This window comes from Gavia stellata, chromosome 7 (assembly GCF_030936135.1).
Source record: "Gavia stellata isolate bGavSte3 chromosome 7, bGavSte3.hap2, whole genome shotgun sequence".
Lineage (NCBI taxonomy): Eukaryota > Metazoa > Chordata > Aves > Gaviiformes > Gaviidae > Gavia > Gavia stellata.
Window position 1 is genome coordinate 44,298,602 of NC_082600.1, and position 18,586 is coordinate 44,317,187.

At 59.5% G+C, this 18,586-nt stretch overlaps 1 protein-coding gene across 2 annotated transcripts in view; it reads left to right on the forward strand.

The window, feature by feature from the left end:
• Positions 1–16,009, forward strand: part of DGKZ (diacylglycerol kinase zeta) — a 45,139-nt gene extending 29,130 nt beyond the window's left edge. For both annotated transcript variants that reach the window (XM_059819977.1, XM_059819976.1), the window contains 18 exons: positions 147–287; positions 798–876; positions 1,174–1,229; positions 2,294–2,356; positions 2,606–2,679; positions 2,793–2,904; positions 3,190–3,389; positions 3,677–3,777; positions 3,914–3,993; positions 5,474–5,543; positions 7,437–7,477; positions 8,107–8,297; positions 8,832–8,863; positions 9,643–9,686; positions 10,070–10,190; positions 10,727–10,763; positions 11,057–11,156; positions 13,567–16,009. In XM_059819977.1, coding sequence (XP_059675960.1) covers positions 147–287; positions 798–876; positions 1,174–1,229; positions 2,294–2,356; positions 2,606–2,679; positions 2,793–2,904; positions 3,190–3,389; positions 3,677–3,777; positions 3,914–3,993; positions 5,474–5,543; positions 7,437–7,477; positions 8,107–8,297; positions 8,832–8,863; positions 9,643–9,686; positions 10,070–10,190; positions 10,727–10,763; positions 11,057–11,156; positions 13,567–13,683 — 1,659 coding nt within the window. In that variant the 3' untranslated portion in view covers positions 13,684–16,009. The remainder of the gene's footprint in view (positions 1–146; positions 288–797; positions 877–1,173; positions 1,230–2,293; positions 2,357–2,605; positions 2,680–2,792; positions 2,905–3,189; positions 3,390–3,676; positions 3,778–3,913; positions 3,994–5,473; positions 5,544–7,436; positions 7,478–8,106; positions 8,298–8,831; positions 8,864–9,642; positions 9,687–10,069; positions 10,191–10,726; positions 10,764–11,056; positions 11,157–13,566) is intronic.
• Positions 16,010–18,586: the final 2,577 nt, after the last annotated feature.

The window sequence follows — 18,586 nt, forward strand, 5'->3', positions numbered from 1 at the left end:
TGTTTTTAAATTTAAGGTCCCACTTTGTTGAGCATTTAAGTAGAATTGATCTTTTCCACATCCTTCGCTCTGGGATGTCTTCCCAAAGAAGACGATATCTCTGTGGGAGGCAGGTAGGTGACTCCCTGAGTCCTGCTCTTCACTAGGGTTACACAGATGAGCCTCTGTCCAAGATCCTGTCACACGTGGAAGATGGGAACATTGTGCAGCTCGATCGCTGGAACCTCCGTGTAGAGCCAAACCCTGACGTGAACCCTGAAGAAAAGGATGAGGCAGCCACTGACAAGGTGGGACACCTCTTCTCCACATTCGTTCCCTGCGCTGGGGGTCTGCCTTCTCTTTCTCTCACTGGCTCAGGCAGCCCCAGCACCTGGGGCTACGGCGTAGGGCTGGCATTTCCCTGCTCCAGTTCCACTCCTCTCCTCATGGCTCTGACCCGTGGCACTCATGCCAAGGCGTGTAGAAATCAGAACTAAATGTCCACCAGAGGTTTTTAATCACAGCTTGCAACAGGTATAAGCCCAGTCCCCTCTGAGACTGTTTCTTTAGCAGAAACATGAGTGATTGCAGGTATCTTTGGAGAGCAGATTGTGTCCCCTTGGGCCATGTCCCATGGACCCCTAGGAGCTGGGGTCCATCATCTCAGGCTGGTGACCTCTGTATTTTCTTGGGGGGGAAGGCAAGCCTCTTCTCCCTCAGCTTCATGAGCACAGTGCATGGCTCTGCTGTAGCCTGACCTTGTCTTTGCCGTGGCCACACACTGGCAGCCTCATCTTTGTTTCTCCTTTCCATTTCAGCTCCCCTTGGATGTCTTTAATAACTATTTCAGCCTTGGCTTTGACGCACGGGTGACGCTGGAGTTCCACGAATCCCGAGGTACAGGGGGGTGGCAGGGCTGGGACGGGGTCTGTGATGATGGGGTGCCCCAGAGGTGGGCCCAAAAAATGCTTCTCAGGAAAGTGAAAAAGAGGATTGCCCCAGGGACAGGGCTGGAGGTGAAACCTGAGGAGCAAGTGGAGGCTGCAGAGAGGGAAGAGGGGTGCCTGCACGGGAAGAGAGCTGGGGGCTGCCTCCTGGCCGAGGCTGGCTGGAGAGCCGTGTCTGGGGAGAGCTGGCAAGTGAAGTATTTCCATGTGCAGGCCAATGACCTGGACTTTTTTCTCCTTTCCCTAGAGGCCAACCCAGAGAAGTTCAACAGCCGGTTTCGGAATAAAATGTTCTACGCTGGGGTGAGTGTGTGGAGGATATCTGCGCATGCCTTCATAGCAGCCTTAGCATCAGCTGGAGCACAGGCAATGCCCCAGCTCCTATCTGTACCCTCAACTCACTCACCCGACTTACACGGGCCTTCACTTGCACCCAAGCTGAGCCCCCCCTGAAGCTGGAGAGGTGCTGGACAAAGGCTGCAGCCCTGGGAGTCGCAGCTGCTCTTTGGCTGCGAGTGCTACTGGCGGTACAGCTTGCTCTCTGGCCTGCAGCACAGTTGCTGTCTTGATCTCCTGCCACTATTGTTCTTGTTCTCCGGTTCACGGATGGTCACCCAGGCAGGACCTCCCCGGAGCTGTGGGGAGGCAGGCTGTCCCCCCTGCAGAGGAACAGGAAGCCTTTCCGTAGAGTCCCCACACTACTTTGGTCTTTTATTTTATGCCTTAGGTCAGTTACAGTTCCCTGGCTAACTACGCCACCCTCGTGTATCTCACCTCTAGAGCTTTGTGTCTCAGTGTCGTCTTTGGTTGTCCATTCCCCCATCCTCAATATACCTCCCTACCCATGTGGCTGGGTGACCAGTATTTGGGCAGTACTAAAGGCCAAGTGCTGCTCTGTACCATCTCACATCTCTCCTGTTTCTGTCTCGCCTCCTTTCTGTACAGTTAAACCCAAAGGGGACCCTAGGATCTGCGTAACAGAGCCATACTGCCTCTCCTGGTATCTCTAGATGAGGTCACATCAGCTCTGTTTTATGGTACTTCATTGCAGCTTAAGACTGAATTTGTCTCTTGTGACTCGAGTCTCTCACAAGAAGAGACCCACCTTGCCAGCTCTTCCCTAAAGCTGGGACTGGGCTGGCAAGGGAATACTGGGGGGTGTTACTAAAGGTGCCCCAAGGTTTTTGCTAGGCAAAATGGCCAGAGGAATGGGTCAGGTTGTTTTGGGAGGGGAGAAGAGAGAGCTTCTGCCAATGGACGAGGGATTTCCTGCTCTCAGCAGCTGAGGTCTGATGGTCAGTGCCAGGCTTCCTGGCTGCCTCTTTCGGGGAACGTGTGGGCACTAATGCTGTCTCTTGCCTTGGCAGACGGCTTTCTCCGACTTCCTCACAGGGAGCTCCAAAGACTTAGCGAAGCACGTCAAGTTGGTTGTGAGTGTGCAGGGGTGCTCTGGGCCAGGGATTTGAGGGGGGTGAGCTGCCGAGGGGCGAGGAGAGGTCCCTTGGCACACTGGCTATCTCGGGACTGGGGAGAGGGTGTGTTCCTGGGGACATTGGCTTCTCCTGGCTTGGAGGACAGTCACCATGAGGGAGCAGAGGGGGAGGTCATTTCTTCCCAGGTGGGTAGGGTGGGCCAAGCCCCCCCTCACAGCAGTCTGAACGCCCCTGTGTTGTCTCCAGTGCGATGGGACAGACCTGACCTCCAAGATCCAGGACCTGAAGCCCCAGTGCCTGGTCTTCCTGAACATCCCCAGGTCAGCAGCCCCAGGACCTGCCCTTGTGTGCTGGGCTCCTCACCCCCATGCCACAGACCCCTGCCTGGGTCTGGGGGGGGCCTGTCCGTGCATCGCTTGTCATCCCTTCACAGGTACTGCGCTGGCACCATGCCCTGGGGCAACCCCGGAGAGCACCATGACTTTGAGCCGCAGCGCCACGATGACGGCTGCATTGAAGTTATCGGCTTCACCATGACATCCCTGGTGAGTCGGTGCTGTTGCCAGCTGTAGCTAGCAATGAGGGGAGCGACTGGTCCCATTGACTGCGGGTCGACCAGCCCCCCAGCTCCCCAGCTTCTCTCCTGAGGAGCTGTAGTGCTGGCCTGTGTGACAGTGTCTGCTCGCTGAGATTTAGGCGAGGTGCTGTCACACCCTGGTCTCTGGATCCCTTCCAGAACTTGGTTCACTTGCAGCGTCTAGCTGACAATGGGTCCTCCCCCCATCCACTCCTCAGTCCGTGCTCTGCTCTCACTCTGGACCCTTTCACAGGCTGCCTTGCAGGTTGGTGGCCACGGGGAACGGCTGTGCCAGTGCCGGCAGGTGGTTCTCACCACGTCCAAGGCCATCCCCATGCAGGTAGATGGAGAGCCCTGCAAGCTGGCAGCTTCCTGCATCCACATCTCCCTGCGCAACCAAGCCAACATGGTGCAGAAGACCAAGCGTCGCAACTCCATGCCTCTGCTCAATGAGTAAGTTCCTCAGATCAATCTGCCACCTCCTCTCCAAAGCAGAGGGATGGAGGGGAAAGGGGTGGGACTGATCCATCACTCTCAGAAGCATTTTGATCCTCTCTCAAGGGCCTGGGAAGGGATCAGGTCACAGAAGTATGGCCAGACCCTAATTCTGGAGAAGCTGCTGGTGCCAAGCTCCCCACCCTAGTCTGTGCTCTTGCCTGTTTTGGAGGGGTGACTGGGATAAGAATAAAGTGGGCTGTCACTTTCTGATCTCTTCCCTTTTCCTTCCCCCCTGCACGCAGCCAGCAGCCAGTGCCGGAGCGGCTGCGGATCCGGGTGAGCCGAATCAGCATGCGTGACTATGAGGCGCTGCACTATGACAAGGAAAAGCTCAAGGAAGCCTGTGAGTGACCAGCTGGGTGACCAGGGGGTGGGAGCCGCAGTCCCCGAGTCAGGCAGTGCCTTCAGCTCGGCTGTGTGAGGTGGTGGGGATGGGGCACAGGCTGCTCCCTGAGTTGTGTTTGTGCCCTGTCGTGCAGCTGTGCCGCTGGGGATCATTGTGGTTCCAGGAGACAGCGACCTGGAGCTATGCCGGATCCAAATCGAGAGGCTGCAGGAGGTGAGGCTTTGTGTGGGAAGTGGTCATATCTGGGTGCCAAGGATGGAGGAATTCAGAGAAGGGATTTCTAAGCCTCCTTGACCTGCACACACCAACACACGTGCTCCTGCTTCTGGTAGCAGGTCACAGTTTGCCTTCACCCCATGGCAGAGGCAGGATCCCAAGCTGGATGGCTTGTTGCTCCCTGTTCTCTGGCAGCTTCCTTCTCAGTGTTGCTCTTCTGACCTTGTTCTCCAGGCCCAGGGTGTCAGTGGCCCAGAAAAATTATGGGGCAGTGGAAAAAGCCAGCATACATCCTATGGGGGCCAGCACCCCCGGGTGTTTGGGGAGGCCTTTCCTCTCTCCCTTTGTTTGCTGTGCTGCGTTCCTTCAGCCCTCTGCGGGCTCTGTGTTTCCTGGCACAGCTCTGCCCCTCCCAGGGTGCCTGGATTAGGGTTGCTCCTGCCTCCAACTCTCTTCATTTGCAAAAACTAACTTTTGTGCTCCTGCCAATGTGCTAGTGAATGTCCATGACCCGGACACGGGCTGTGTAACCCTTGCTCCTGGTGAGCAATGCCTTCTGAGCCCACAGTGTGCGTCCTGGTACTGCGTTGCTCAGTCTGATTTTCTCGCAGAAGATTGAAGGGACCTTGCTCAGTCCCCAGTTAGCTGGTTCTTGTGCCTGAGGGAATCCCATCCAGCGTGTGCGTAGTGTCCTGCAGGGCTGATTTGCAGAGCTACTTGCCCAGACTGGCACGCTGGCATCTGCTCCTTGCTCTGCCTGCTCTGCATGCCTGTCCCCTGCCCACCTTGTGCCCAGGCACTGGTGAGGACACGCAGACAGGCACATGGCTAGCAGCTCCCAGGCTCAGAGGGTAACGCTTTCCTGCAGCGTTAGCCTGGTAGACTGATGCCTCTGCAACCTCCTGCACCGCTAAAGCTGTGCATTGAGGCTGGTGCTCCTCGGACACCTCGTGGTTTACCTCTTCTCTCTCCTTGGGCAACCACTGTGCTCTGGCCTCAAAGCAGGGCAGGGACCAGGGACCTTGGCCAGGCAGTGTGTAAAGCCAGATATGGCAGCACATTAAGCAACAGCAACGGGACGAGAGAGGGGCTGGGGGGCCACCCAGACAAAGGCTGTAACAGCACACCTTGCCTTCCTGCAGGATTTCCTTCCACAGCCCTCTGCTTTAGAGCGCCTGCTTTTTCAGGTGTGTATGGCCTCGCTCCGTCCCCCGGGCCCATCTGTCATGTGCACCGTGCCGGTCTCGTGGGCTCGTCTTGTGGCACCTCTCTCTCCAGTGAGCTGGTGTGTGTCGGCTCCAGTCTGTCCCGTGCTGCTCCCCGTCGCTGTGTGCTGTGCCTGTGTTCAAGTTCCCCTTTCCATCCAAGCGCCTGTGGTCCTCCATGTCTGCAGGGACCTCCCAAAGCAGGAGGGACGCTCTGGGGAGAGATGGGGAAGCCAAGAGACACGACTTTATCCTCTTTTTTTTTTATACAGGAGGGAGATGGAGCCAAACCGAAGACACTGTCATCCCAGAAGCTGTCACCCAAGTGGTGCTTCCTGGACTGTGAGTATCACCTTCCCCTGGGAGTGCTGTGTCTGAATTTGGGGGAGTGGGGGGACAGACCCTTAGTGACAAGCCACTGAGAGCCACGTGGGACTTGGGACTCGTGGATTTTGGGGTCTTTGCGGACGAGTGCAGCAGTTTCTTGCCCCAGGCTGTGTTTTTGGCTGCTGACCAGGAGCGGAGCGAGGGGCGTCTGCTGGTCTCCTGCTCCCAGAGCTGAGGGCAGCTTGGGGTCGTGTGTCCCCTCGCTGCAGGACTGCTGGGGTTGCTCTCCTGTGTCATGCAGGCAGGGGGCCCCCCTGCTCCAGCACGCTGGGAGCGAGGCTCACCCTGAGCATCCCAGTGGTCTGGGAGCAGGCTCCCCGCTGGGCTCCAGCTGCTGCTTCTCCCCTGCCTGACAGTAGCTTTCTCCTCTCCCTTTGCCTTCATTGACCAAGAAGCTCCAGAGCTCTTCCTCTGTACCTGGAAATTGGCTTCTGGTGGCACTTCATCTCCCTGACTTCCCAGTACCAGGGCGTAGAGCACAGCAGAGCGCGGCTGTGGGTCGCGAAGTGGGCCTGGGACACCTCATGCTAGGCAGAGAGGATGCAGCTTCTCCCTTCGGGGTTCCAGCCCTCCACGTGGGGCTGCTGGCGCTGCTGCTCCCAGGTGTCACTACCAGGACTGCTGTACCAGGACCGCTTTCCCTCTTCCTGCCAGTCTCCCAGCAGCAGGTTCTGGGCTCAGGAAAATGTGTCAGGAAAGAGGCCAGAGCCTCATTCAAGACATCGCAGGCTCATTCAAGCAGCTGAATTACAGGCCTTTAGCAGCAGCTCCCTGGCTGTAAATCTCCAGCCAAGGATAGGATAAACGGGGCTCTTTCACTCCTGTCATCTGCTTTGGCCCATCCCCACTCTGTCTGCAGAGAGAATTCCTTGGGTGCCCAAGGGTCCCACTGCAGCAACCTCGCCTGGGCAGGCACCAGCAGCCTGGCGGGGCACAGGGGAAGTGCCACCCTGTGTGGGGACCCAATTGTCCCAGCGCTGTGCTCTTACTTGTCCTGCTCTCCCCCGGTAATGCCATAAGTCCCCAGCCCCTCCCTGCTCCCCTGGGGGGGGTGGCTGCATGGGTCTGGCTCCAGTGCAGCCACTTGCTCCATTGGTCTTGAAGGAGCTCCTCTCCTGCTGTGGGCATCTCTCGTCTAAGGAAGAGGGATGAGCAGAGGCATGCACTTGGAGAGGCTGCTGCCAGCAACAAGCTGGAGGCTGGTTTGAAGCTCTCTCCTGCTGTCCTTGGAGACAAGGCTTGGATCTACAGCTGGTGGTGGCGTGCTTTGTTGTGCCTAGCAGCCACAAGCTCTAACATGGCCTCGTTGTGGTCCATGGGACCTTACTCAGTCAAGTCAGTGGGAGACTGAGCTCCCTCTTCTCCCAGCCCCTCTTAGTGCCCCCATTTCTCGGCGCCATGCAACGAGGTGCACCATTGGAATAGTTCCTCACCTGGTGCAAGTGAATGCTGAGATGTGCGCCTCACAGCCCTGACCTTCATCTGCTCAGGCTAATGCTTGAGTACGCAAAAGCCCCCAGAAAAGGCCACGGCATCAGCTAGGCATGTTCTTACCTTCCCTGTGGCTCCTTGCCAGGAGTCATCGAGGAGGAGATAGCAAGCAAAGGCATGTTGCACAGGGGCATGGCGGTCTGTAGCCCTAAGGGGCTGCCTCTCGGGTAAAGAGAACAGCGAGGTCCTGCAGGGAAGGGGGCTGCTCCTGGTCAGGGAGTGCTGTTTGCTTTGCTGTGCCCTCCGTGCAGGCCACAAAGTGACTGGATAGTTCAGTACCTCTTGGTGGCAGAAAGTGGCCGTCTCCCTCATCCCCCACCAAGAATCACTCTGTGTTGCTCTGTCCCTGTCTTATAGCTACCACGGCTGATCGGTTCTACAGGATAGACCGCGCACAGGTGAGTGTGGCCTCGTCCTCTGCCATCATCACCCCTGGCATCTGCTGGGAAGATGCTTGAGCATCCTGTGTTCACATTGCTTGAGTGTCCTGTGCTCACATGGACCGACAGGCAGGCTCAGCCTCGGGGACACGCAGGTCTCGCACCACTGCCCTGCCCTGTGGCATCCCCCAAGGGGTGTTGTGACGGGCCTGGCCCAGGACCAGCCCCAGCACCTCCAGGTTCCCATGCAGAAGGGAGGAATAGTGGGTGGGAGCACAGAGACTTGGGTTGGAAGCTGCCTGCAGGACCCTACAGCGGAACGGGTAGGGAATAGCGATGTAGCAGGGCTGGCCAGGCACCCACCGACTGGGGTCATCTTACCCAGCATTAAATACTTTCCCTAATGATCTGGAGAGAGGGACATAGAGATGAGGTGTATGGGTCAGCTGCTAGGTTGGGAGGAGATAGGAAGCCTGAAAAGGACAAGGAGATGCAGAGGCTTCCCAGGCACAGGTCCCAGGACTCTCTGAGCCACCATCACTCTGCTGAGCGGGTGGGTGGGCTACAAGGTGTGGAGTGTGAGGGGATGGGAGACGAAGCTGTCTTCGTAGGTCTTGCTTATGAGGAGGCTGATTTGTGTCTTTCAGGAGCACCTCAACTATGTGACAGAGATCTCTCAGGATGAGCTTTATGTGCTGGACCCAGAGCTGGTGATCACCCAAACTGTGGGCACCTCTCCTGCCATGCCTGACCTTGTCGACTTGTCTGCCGCACCCACTGGGCACCATTTTGCATTCCCCTCCTCTTCCTCCTCTCCACCTTCCTCTCCTGCCCCCAGGTGAGTCTGGGGTGGGAGAGAATGGGGTGCTGGAGCTCGGGAAGGATGGGCAGCAATGGGAGAGCCAGGGTTGGCTTCACTGCCAGATTACTGGGGGGCTCCCAGGAAGTGAGCAGGAATTCAGTGCTGAGTTAGACCAAGCGGTGAGATGCTGTCTCGTCCTCCCTGCTCCCCAGCCAGTGCTCCTGGAGGTGGTGGGGCATCCCCAGGTGGCTCAGCCGTGAGGTCAAGCTCCAGCGCCTGGCCCGTGAGGCAAAGGGCATGGGTGTCTGTTGGCCCAAGTCAGGCTGGCCTCGGGTACAAGTGAGCAACAGAGTTGGGAGCAGCAGTAGAAATGGGAGTGGGGATGGGGAAGAAGCAGATGGCATGACCAAAGAGCAGCAAAGTCCCCTGGCCTGCCTCCGCTCCTGCCTGCTGGAGGAGTGCCAGGGGCAGGCTTCTCCACAGCCATCCCTCCACCCGCCGTGTGCTCTTTTGGGCGATCTGCTGCCAGGACTGGCAGGGTTAGTTATGCCATTTCTTCTTCCCTTCCAGCGCTGAGCCTGAGTGCTGCCTCCCGCACAAAGGTGAGTCCTGTCCCACCCCCTGTCACACCTTCTCTCAGGTCACGCTGTTTTGGGTCCCCACCACGTTTTTTTTTGGCCTAACCTTTCCCTGCTGTGCGGGCAGGAGCCCTGCTGTCTGTGTGCTAGGTGGGAGCACAGAGCCCTGCAGGCAGGTGACCCTGGAGGTGGGCAGGAGAGACCTGACAGTGATTTGTGGAGCGGCCAGGCGCCTTCCTGACTCCACCATGCGGGAAATGGCGTGGCGGAGGGGCTAATCCCCCACCTGCAGAGCTGAGTGCTGTGGGCTAGGTTGGGCGGCTGTCCCTGCCAGGCAATGGCAGGAGCTCTGGAGGTAGGAGCACAAGGTCAGGGGCCTCAGCAAGCTGAGCAAATGGAAAGAGTTTCCTGGAGCTTGAGTGGAGCCCAGTGCCTGGAAGTGTGAGTGAGTCATGGGTGAGAGGCGTCTTGGCTGCTGGCTGACGCCCAGGAGATCTGCTCCCCTCTTCCATCGCAAGTCATCCTGCCCATGGGCAGAGACTGCTCCCCCTGCATGGGCACCTCCCTGGGGCTGAGGTCTGGCTGCGCCCCCAGCTACGTGGGGTCTCCCTCCTTCCCCTCGCTTGTCCCTCACATGTCTGAAGGCAGGGGAGCCATGTAAAACCAGTCTGACCGAGGGGTTAGCACCTGGAGGAGCTCCAGCTGACTGCTGAGCCTCCGGTGCCCAACTCTTGGCTCCCCAGTTAGACAAATGGCACTACAGCTTGGCTTTTCTGACCCCAACCCATCTCCTGTCTTTGCAGATGACCTTCTGATAGAAGCTGCCAAGAGCGGCAACTTCAGCAAGGTAGGCGCTCCCGCTGCCTGCTGCGATGTGCAGCCAGGGCTGGCTCTGGGTGCTCGCCCTGCAGCCTGCTCGGCTGGCGTCCCTCTCGGGCTGTGGGAAGCTCTGCCAGCCGCACTCCGCGATTGCTCTGGAGCAGCTCCTGTTGAGGGCCTTCCTCCAGGAGCAGTGGCTGGAAGGCAGGCAGGCTCCTGGCAAGAAGCCCTGTTCTTCGCCTGGGGGACACGGAGGGAAGGGACTTGGAGGTGTGGCTGAGCTGGACAAAGCTCCCCGCCAGGTCCCGAATATCCGTACAGTCTGCCAAGCACCCCTGGGACGCAGTGCTGGGGCTTGGGGCTTGGAGCTGGGAAAGGCAACTCATCCCAAGCAATCTGGCAATCCTGTAGTTCCAAGAGCTGCACCGGGCTGGAAGAGACCTGATGGTGCGAGACTCCTCGGGCCAGACTGTCCTCCACCATGCTGTCAAATCAGGGAGCAAGGACATCGTCAAATACATCATTGAGAATGGTGAGCTGGGGCCAGAGTGCCACCCTTAGCAAAGGAGTCTGGCGGCGAAAAAGCCCAACCCTCTGCTTGGAGGGGGTGTTCCTGGGTTTTAGATGCCTTCCCTCCGGGTTTGCTACATCCTCCTTCTGGCGTACAGGCTTTCCCCGGCATCTCTCTGCCAGTACCGGGGTGCCCCCATGGCCATTGCCGCATCCTGGCAGGGACCAGCATGTCTCTGGGAAACATTTCTCAGTGTCCTGCTTCTGCCTTCAGGGCAGCTGACCTGTTGTTTTTGGCAGCTCCCACTGAAATAGAGGCTGCTTTATTTTTATTTAGATATTCTCTGTAATGAGTCCACAACAACTCTTCTTCTCTGATCTCAGCTGGGCTCAGATGCCGTTGCTGGCCTGAGTGCTCTGGAGCCAGGATCTTTGCAGGCAGCATGGAAAGAAGTAGCATCCCCTGTGGAAACACACAGAGTGTGACTGGGGCGTAGGTGGGTCGTCTCTGCCCCGCAGCAAGGTCTCACTCGCCCTGCACTGTCTTTCTCTCCACAGCCCCTTCAGAAATCCTCGATGCCACGGAGGAGGAGAAGTAAGTTGCTGACTGACTTGCATTGCCTATTGGCCAGACCCTCTGCGAGGTGACCAGTTTTCTGCGCACTTAGCAGCTGCCCTCACTCTAATTACCAGCCATGGTTCCCAGTCCACTCCGGACTGACCATCCCCAAGCAGCACCCCCTCCTTTCCCAGGGCTGCCAGGACAAGCACACAACCCACCATGAGCTCCTGCTGCAGTCAAATTGCTGTCACTCGCTGCCCACCCGCATGTGCTGCTTGTCCCCATTGAGGGGGGACATCTCACATCTCCCGCTTTCTCCTCCCCAGCGGCGAAACCAGCTTGCACCAGGCTGCAGCCTTACGCCAGCGCACTATCTGCCACTACATCGTGGAGGCTGGGGCTTCGCTCATGAAGACGGACCTGCAGGTGACAGCGGGAGGGCTGGCAGTGGGGCTTTCTGGGGGGACCGGGGGGCTGGCAGGAGCGGGGTCAACAGGAGAGCAGAGCAAGGGTGCTTTGGCTGGGGTCTTTGCCAGCCGGAGAGGAGCTGACGTGAAGCACCCATGCTTGCCCAGTGGAGCCCAGCCGCAGAGGGGTTAAATCCCTCTCCTCCCTGCACTTCTCTCCCTGTTGTTTTATTAAATTAGAAGCCAGGGGCTGGAATGTCTCATCCCAGTCTCCCCCTTCCCACCCTCCGGGGTCAGAGCAAGGACATTCTCGATGCGAGCTCCCTCCCAGCTGCAGGGCTCCCCCCGCTCTCCCCCGTGAGCGGACATGATGGGGGCACTGGGAGCTCCTCTTGGCGGGTGAAGCCGGCCCGCGGGGAGCGGGAGCACGCAGTGGCGGCCCTTTCCCTTGCATGCCGAGTTAATTGAGACATGCCTTGGTGCTGGGGAGTTGTGCCAGCCCTGGCAGAGGAGTCACGGGAAGGGGGCTTGAGGCTGTGTTTTGGTACAGGAGTTTCCCGTGGCTGGCGGGAGGCAGAGGGGACATGGTTGCATCTGTCTGGTAGATGCTCGTAGCGATGGGCTGTAGCACAGATGTAGTAAGAAGCCGAGAAGGTGCAATCTATGGGTCTGGGACACGGGATAGGAGCCCAGCCATGGGGTGCAAACTTGCTGGAGCCAGTGGAGCTTGGGGGCCGCCTCAGACAATGCGCAGCCCCGTTGCCAGCTGCCGGGGAGATGCTGTGCAGACAATCTCTGGCTCCCCATCGCTCCTCCCTGGTCCTGGCCAAGGCTCGGGCCTTGCACAGCGCCCGGAGCGGGGCTGGCCTGGCTGGAGACTCAGCCGGCAGAGGCAAGGGGAGAGGGCAGCGCTGGGTGCACGGCCCCTCTCTGTCCCCATCCCCCTCATCTGCCTGAAGGAGGGGAGCAGCCCCCAACCTGCCAGCGCAAAAGGGAGCCCCGCTCAGGCATGAAGGCTGCCCCAGGGAACGGGGCTTGCACATGCCTGTGCAAACACGTCTGGGTTTGTAGCTGTCTGGGGACCCCTCTGCGCTGCTGCGCTGACCTCACGTGAGCCCCGGGTCACAGTCACAGCCTGCCTGCACGGGCACGAACCCACCGCATTAGAAGCCCCAGCGTCAGACCTGTGGCAGGGGTTCGGAGCGGGCTGATCCCGCACCCTGCAGCGGGGAGGGAGGCTGAGCCTTATCGGTTGGCGTGCCTCAGCCTGGCTGGGCAGAGGGGCCCTGGCAGCTCCGGTTTCAGGCTGCGGGCAGGCAGCCTTGCAGTGGGGCTTCTGCAGGGGGACGGAAAAGAAACTCAATTCCTCCTCTGGTCTTTCCCCTCCTTTGTTAAATGAGCGCTTGCGTTCAGGGGCTGCGGAGAGGAGGCCCCCGAGGAGAGCTGGTACCGAAGCACAGAGCGGTCTCCCTACCCCTGCCTGCGTGTGTGTGGGACTGTGGGGTGTGCCAGGGTCTCGGGGTGCACGTGCAAAAGGAGGGGTTTTCTTGGTGCATCGCACCTCTCCACAGCCGCGTGCGGGTGGGTCTTTGTCCGCAGCCGCATCCAGGCCCAGCGGAGGCTCTACATGTCTGACCATTGTTCCTGCTGGAGAAATACGGCTGTGGGTCGCCCTGGAGGCTCCAGAGCCCATCGCAGCCGCCCGTGCCCCGCTGCGCACCAGGGGAGAAGCCGGGCAGGCCGGGCATCCCTTCTGGGGCCGTTTTCAATGGCAGCGGCAGAGCGCCAGGTTTCTGCAGCCTTTCTCAGCGGCATGGCAGAGCCCGGGCGCTTGGCGATGAGGAGCAAGGAGCAGGGGGAGGGAAGGGGGAGAGCAGACGGAGCTGGGAGCTGTTAACAGATTTGCTTTTTATGGAGTGCGGGAGTTCATTAGTGGACACAGTCCAGATGGCTGCAATAAGCTGGTGAAATGTGATCCTCCTCCGGGAGCCGGAGCGCTAGCCAGGCTTCGAGAGGGAAGGGGGGTTGGTATTCCCGGGCATTCCCCAGACATACCCCTCATTCCTCATCCTCTCCCGCCTGCCTCCCCAGCGCCGGGGAAGAGCAGGTCACGGGGACCAACCTTGGCCTCCTCTCAGGGGGCTGGTGACGGTCAGGGATGGTCTCTGCCCGGGCCCGCACGCAGGGCCAGTGGCCCTTCAGGGGACAGCTTGCAGCCCCGCAGTTAAGTTGGGTTCCTCGGGAGCGTGCTTTTGCTCCATGGTGAGCACCTGGGCATTTGGCTACCACCTGCCTCCAGGCTTGACCGCAGGCTCTGCTGGACCCAGCTGCAGCCACCTTTTCGGTGGGGGAGTGGGGGCACCTTTGGGTGCCGAGGCAGCGTTTAGGCAGTGCTCGGCGCTCTGATCTCTTTTGCCTCCCCTATGCAGGGAGACACCCCCAAGCACCGGGCTGAGAAAGCCAACGACCCCGACTTAGCTGCCTACCTCGAGAACCGACAGCACTACCAGATGATCCAGCGGGAGGACCAGGAGACAGCTGTGTAGTGCTCGGCGTGCCTTAGCCCAAGCCAGCTCAGGCAGGATGAGAAGAGGACGGTGGCAACTGGCAGAGCTGTGAGTCTGGCCCAGCCCTCCCTAGATGTCAAGCTGGTCCCCGGAGGAGATGGAGATAGCAGAGCTCTGCCCCAGGCTGGGCTGGAACTCTGTTTATGAGGACAGTGGGTATTTGGGACTTGAAGCCTGGCTCTTTGTGTGTCCCCCGCTTCGCCCCTCATCTACGACGTTCCCTGCCCTGGACAGGCTCTGTCCCGCAGCCCTGTTAGGGCAGGCCAGGCTGAAGCCCCGGGTCACCTTTGTGCACGGGAGTGATGCCAGTGCCCCCTCCGCAGGCTCCTACCTATGATCCTTGTGGGATATCGTTGCTTGCCCCCTCTCGCTGCCGGCAGTGTCCCTCCTTTAGATGCTTGGCTAGGTTCATGTCCTGTTCCTCCTCTCCTGTCTGGCACAGCTGCGGGAGGCACAGACTGTGCAGGCAGACAGCAGAGGCTGTGAGCCTCAGACATTGCCCCAAGGGAAGCACCATGACTTACTGCCCCTGCCTCCTCCTCCCTTCTGTCGGTTTGGGGCTGCCCCGGGTCTCTGCGTTGCCCTACTGGGGCCTTCTGCAGCAGGAGGGAAGTCCCTGGTGCACCCAGTATTCCCACAGAGCCCCTGGGGCTGGCGCAGCTGGGAACAGGGCAGGCACTGCGCTCCCGGTTGCCTTTGGTGCTCAGCCAGTCGGCACTCTGGCCCAGGGAAGGGATGGCATGGAGGAAGGCTACCGAGCCCTCCCATGGTCCTTCCTTCTGCAGGTCTGGGTGGGGCAGCCTGCACACCCGCTGTCTGCTGGGCGTCTCTTTGTGAGCCCGCTGCAGCACGGAGCCGTGGTGGAGAGCTGTGCTTGGCCTGGGTAGCGGCTGCAGTGGAGCCCGTTACATTTCCCAAATGCTGACTTGGATCTGGGTGCCCCCCCTGCTCCAGCTCCTCCCCCCCGATGCTAGACATTGCACTGGGCTGGAGGGGCAGTGCTGGGGACGGTGCTGCTCTCAGGGATTCCCCCCATGCCCCCCAACCCGTCAACATGCATCCTCTGTGTCCGACTCCTGCCATCCCCCAAACTGGGCGCAGGGCTTTGCAGGGAAAACTTGGGAGCTCGCCCAGCCCAGACACAAGCTCCCTGGGGAGGCCACCAGCTCACCCTCTCCAGTTTGAGCAGAAAGAGGGATTTGGATGCATAGGAAGCATCAGAGCTCCCAGCCCCAAGTCACGCCTGCAATGGGATGGCATTTCACCTGCCATGGGGCGCGAAGCACCACGACCTATCTCCCCTGTGGGTGCTGAGCTTCTGCAGAGGCATCAAGCCCTTCAGCAAGGCTTTTGCAGCACTGGCAGTCTCTGGGACCACGAGGTGCCAGCAGAGGAGGAGAGCTGATGGCTCTGGGCCTTGCAAACTTGCTTGGCACCTTCGGGTGGGCAGCAGTTGCGAAGCGGGTCACTGCTCGCAGCTTGGGTCCCAGGAGAGGACGCTGCTGCCAGGTGGGGTCTGTGCGGTCCCACCTGCACTCACACCCAGCTGCGCCCACTGGGTAGTGCTGGGTGGCACCGTTTGAATCTCTCCTAATACCAATACCAAAAAAAGGGTGTGAGGATACCGCAGAGAACCAGAATACCCTTCAGGCTTTTTGGCTGGGGAGCAGAGTTCCCTTGGAGGACAGGGGATGCCGTGGTGGGGAGCAGAGGCATAGGGCAGTGCAGAGTGCCAGGGGCCAGCAGCAGTGCTGGCAATTAATAACAATAGCATCCTGACATGTTCAGAGCTGGGATGCTCCAGCAGCGCCTGGGGTTCCCATCAGCGCTGCTCGCTGGCCATCGACAGACAAGGCACTGTCATCTTCTCAAAGGTGCAAACCACTGCCCCCCAGCCGGGATGCCCAGCCTGCCCCGCAGGCGTTTACAGCCCCAGCTTCCCCCTTTCTCCCTGGTTTTGTATCTTTCCTTATAGTTTTTGTACAGGTAGTTGAGAGACACACTGTCCCCCTCCCTGCCTGGCCCCTCCATGCGCGCGTGAGCTGAGTTGCTGTGCAATTCCAAGCCTGGCTTGTATTTCGGCGGAGGCGGAGGGGGTGTTGGTCACTCTGCCCACGGAGGGCAGGGGTTCTGTGCAATACCTGGATCTGTGTTTCCTAGACGCTGTCGTAGGACTGTATTTTTGTAACTCTGTGAGGGTGCCAGCTCCAGCAGGCCAAGGGCCTGGCGTGAGCCTGCGTTCCCGTCGCTTTTCGACTTGGATCGTTTGGATGTTGTTGTTTCTTGCCATTGAAATAAAGAGATGGATGTTTTAGTTCCTGTCTCCAGCCGCATCCGTGAGAATGTGGCGGGCGCTGCATGAGTGACGGCCCTCGAGGTTGTACCCTGAGGCTTCTGCCCCTGTCCTAACTGGGGGTGCTCTGGGGAGTTCCCCGCTGGGCCAGGTCCTTGCCCTCTTCCCTGCACAGCATCCTTCTGGGACAGTTGCTGGATACAGTGACTTTGTCCTGAGGGACCTTCTCCCCCACTCTGTGGCATACATTGATATTCAGTGTAATGTGGAACAGGGAGAAAGCGCACCGCCATCCCAAGGGATCCAGAAGGGCTTGGAAGCGTGAGTCAGGAGCTGGCAGCCTGCTGTTCCTGCCCTGCTCCGGTTCCTCCCTGGGGCCGGAGCAGCCGCACAGCTATCGGTGGGTACCGCAGCAGCATCCAGCCTCCAGATTTCAAAACATTTCTGTTGGCCCTTTTTTGTGGTGAGCTGTCCCCAGCCACGCTGCTCTGCGGGGGACGAGCCTGCTCGGGGGCTCTTCCCGTTCATCCCCAGCTCCAGAGGGGAGCGTTGGGGTCCTGTTTCCAGTGCTGAGCACTGGGTCTGCAGCGTCGAGGGCTGGGATTATCTCTGGCGGGAGGACCGCTCTACGATTAGAAAAGCAGGGGATTAGGGATGCTTCTGCTTCCAGTCCCGGACTCTTAAGGGTGACGGCAGCCAACGCCATCTCTCCTGCAGAGTTTCCTATGCAAAAGGGAGATAATCGCTCTGGCCGACGGCACGCTGGTGAGGAAGCCGGGGATGGATATGGTGGGTGATGGGGAGCTATACTCATACCTTAAAGTCGGATTCCTGAGGGCAGCTTGGCAGCCTGCCTGTCGGAGAAGCAGCCTCCTTCCCCGGCTGCGTTGTCCCTTCCACCCCCCGCGCCTCCCTTTCATCGCCTTCAGCCTTTCAGCTCCTGCCCAGAGCTAACAGTGGGGGTCTGTAGCGGGTGTAAGGCACACCAAATTGTCCCGGCCTCCCTGGGCTGCTGCCCAGGGACCAGGCGGACGTGCGACTGGGAGGAGGGGGCCCGCTCCCCTTCGGTGCCCAGACCCCAGCACGTTGGCGCTTGGCCCACGTCTCGGCAGCGAGGACCGCCAGTAACCATGGCAATGAGAGTTTTCCAGCTGCCCCGGTGTCAAATTTATCGTAGGGGAGAGAAGCGTTCCCAAATGCGATGGCTGTGATGAGGGGTGTTAGGAAAGGGGCAGTCTACCTTCAGGGGAGAGCCCTGCCCTTCTCTCCGAAGGGCCTCAGCATCCCCTGTTCCTCCCTTGCAGCTGGACCTTGGAGGTCCGGAGGTCTGTCTGGCTTCCCATGGGATGGAAACACACCTGGGGGTGTATGCACGGGGTTGGGGGGGGGGCATGCATGCAGGCTGGGGAAGGCTGTGCAAACCCAGCCCCAGCTAAGCAGAGCTGGGGTGTCAGCAGTTGGCCGAGTTAATGATTACCTGCCACATGCCCGTCTCCGCAAGTCTGGACAAGGAAAAGATCCCCCCTGTGCACAGCCGTGTCCCCGCGCTGGCACTGCCGCACCGTGCCGTAACAGTGCCCCAAGGACCAGGCTTTGACTGGGGATGGAAAATGCAGAGCCGACATGCCATGAATTATCTTGTGACATTTTTAGAGGTAAAAAGCTCGAGTTAAGCAATTGCAGGGAAACGCACCTGGGTTGGTCGCGCTCCCTCTTTTCCCTCCTTCCCTCGGTATGAGGCCCCTTTCTGCAAACACAGCCTTCTGCTGCTTGTTTGAGCTGGGGAAGGAGCTGTTTCCCCCCCACCTCGCATCCCTCAGAAGGGACCACGCGCAGCCGCTGCTGAGAGTGATGTGCACCAACACACCTCTGCTCTCCTGCGTGGCCAGCACCTGTCTCCGGGTCCCAGCCCGAGGAGGCAACAGGAGGGGAATGGGAACGGCTGGAAACGGAGGAAGGAGTGAAAATTTACCCAGGGCTTGGCCGTACCTTGGGCTGCTCTGCCCAGCGGGGTCTCTGGCCCCTGGCCAGAGGTGGCTGAAGAAAAGCAGCAGCGCTTGCCCCACACCCAGCTCTTTCCCAGCTCCACCAGGCCCTGGTTTGCTCATCACAGGCTCCTAACTCAGACTTGCAAACCTGATGCCACTGAACCCCAGCCAAAAGCAGCACATCTAGGCCCTTCCCCTTCTTTTTGACTGTGAATTTGTCTCCGCAGCTTGCTTCAGCTTTGGTTTAAAGGCCCAGCGATGGGGGACTGGGGGGACTATTGGCTTTCCTACCTGTCCAGCTGTCCGCACCCATTTCTGCACCCTGTGCTCAGAGGTACAGCCTGGCATGTCCAGACCCCTCACCACCCAGGGCAGCACCCGTTGCTGTGTGTGCGGCGGGCAGGGGAGATGACACGCTCCCACGGTTGCCAGCCCTCCTCGAAACCTCTGCAGATGTTCAGGAAACTGCCGGCAAGGCACGAGTTAAATGCGGGAATCTCTCAGAAAGCGATTCCTGGTTGTGAAGCAGCTCATAAAAACCAGCCCTCCCCCCCCACCACCCCTACCTGTGGCAGCCCTGCTCTCCGCAGCCTTATTCCAG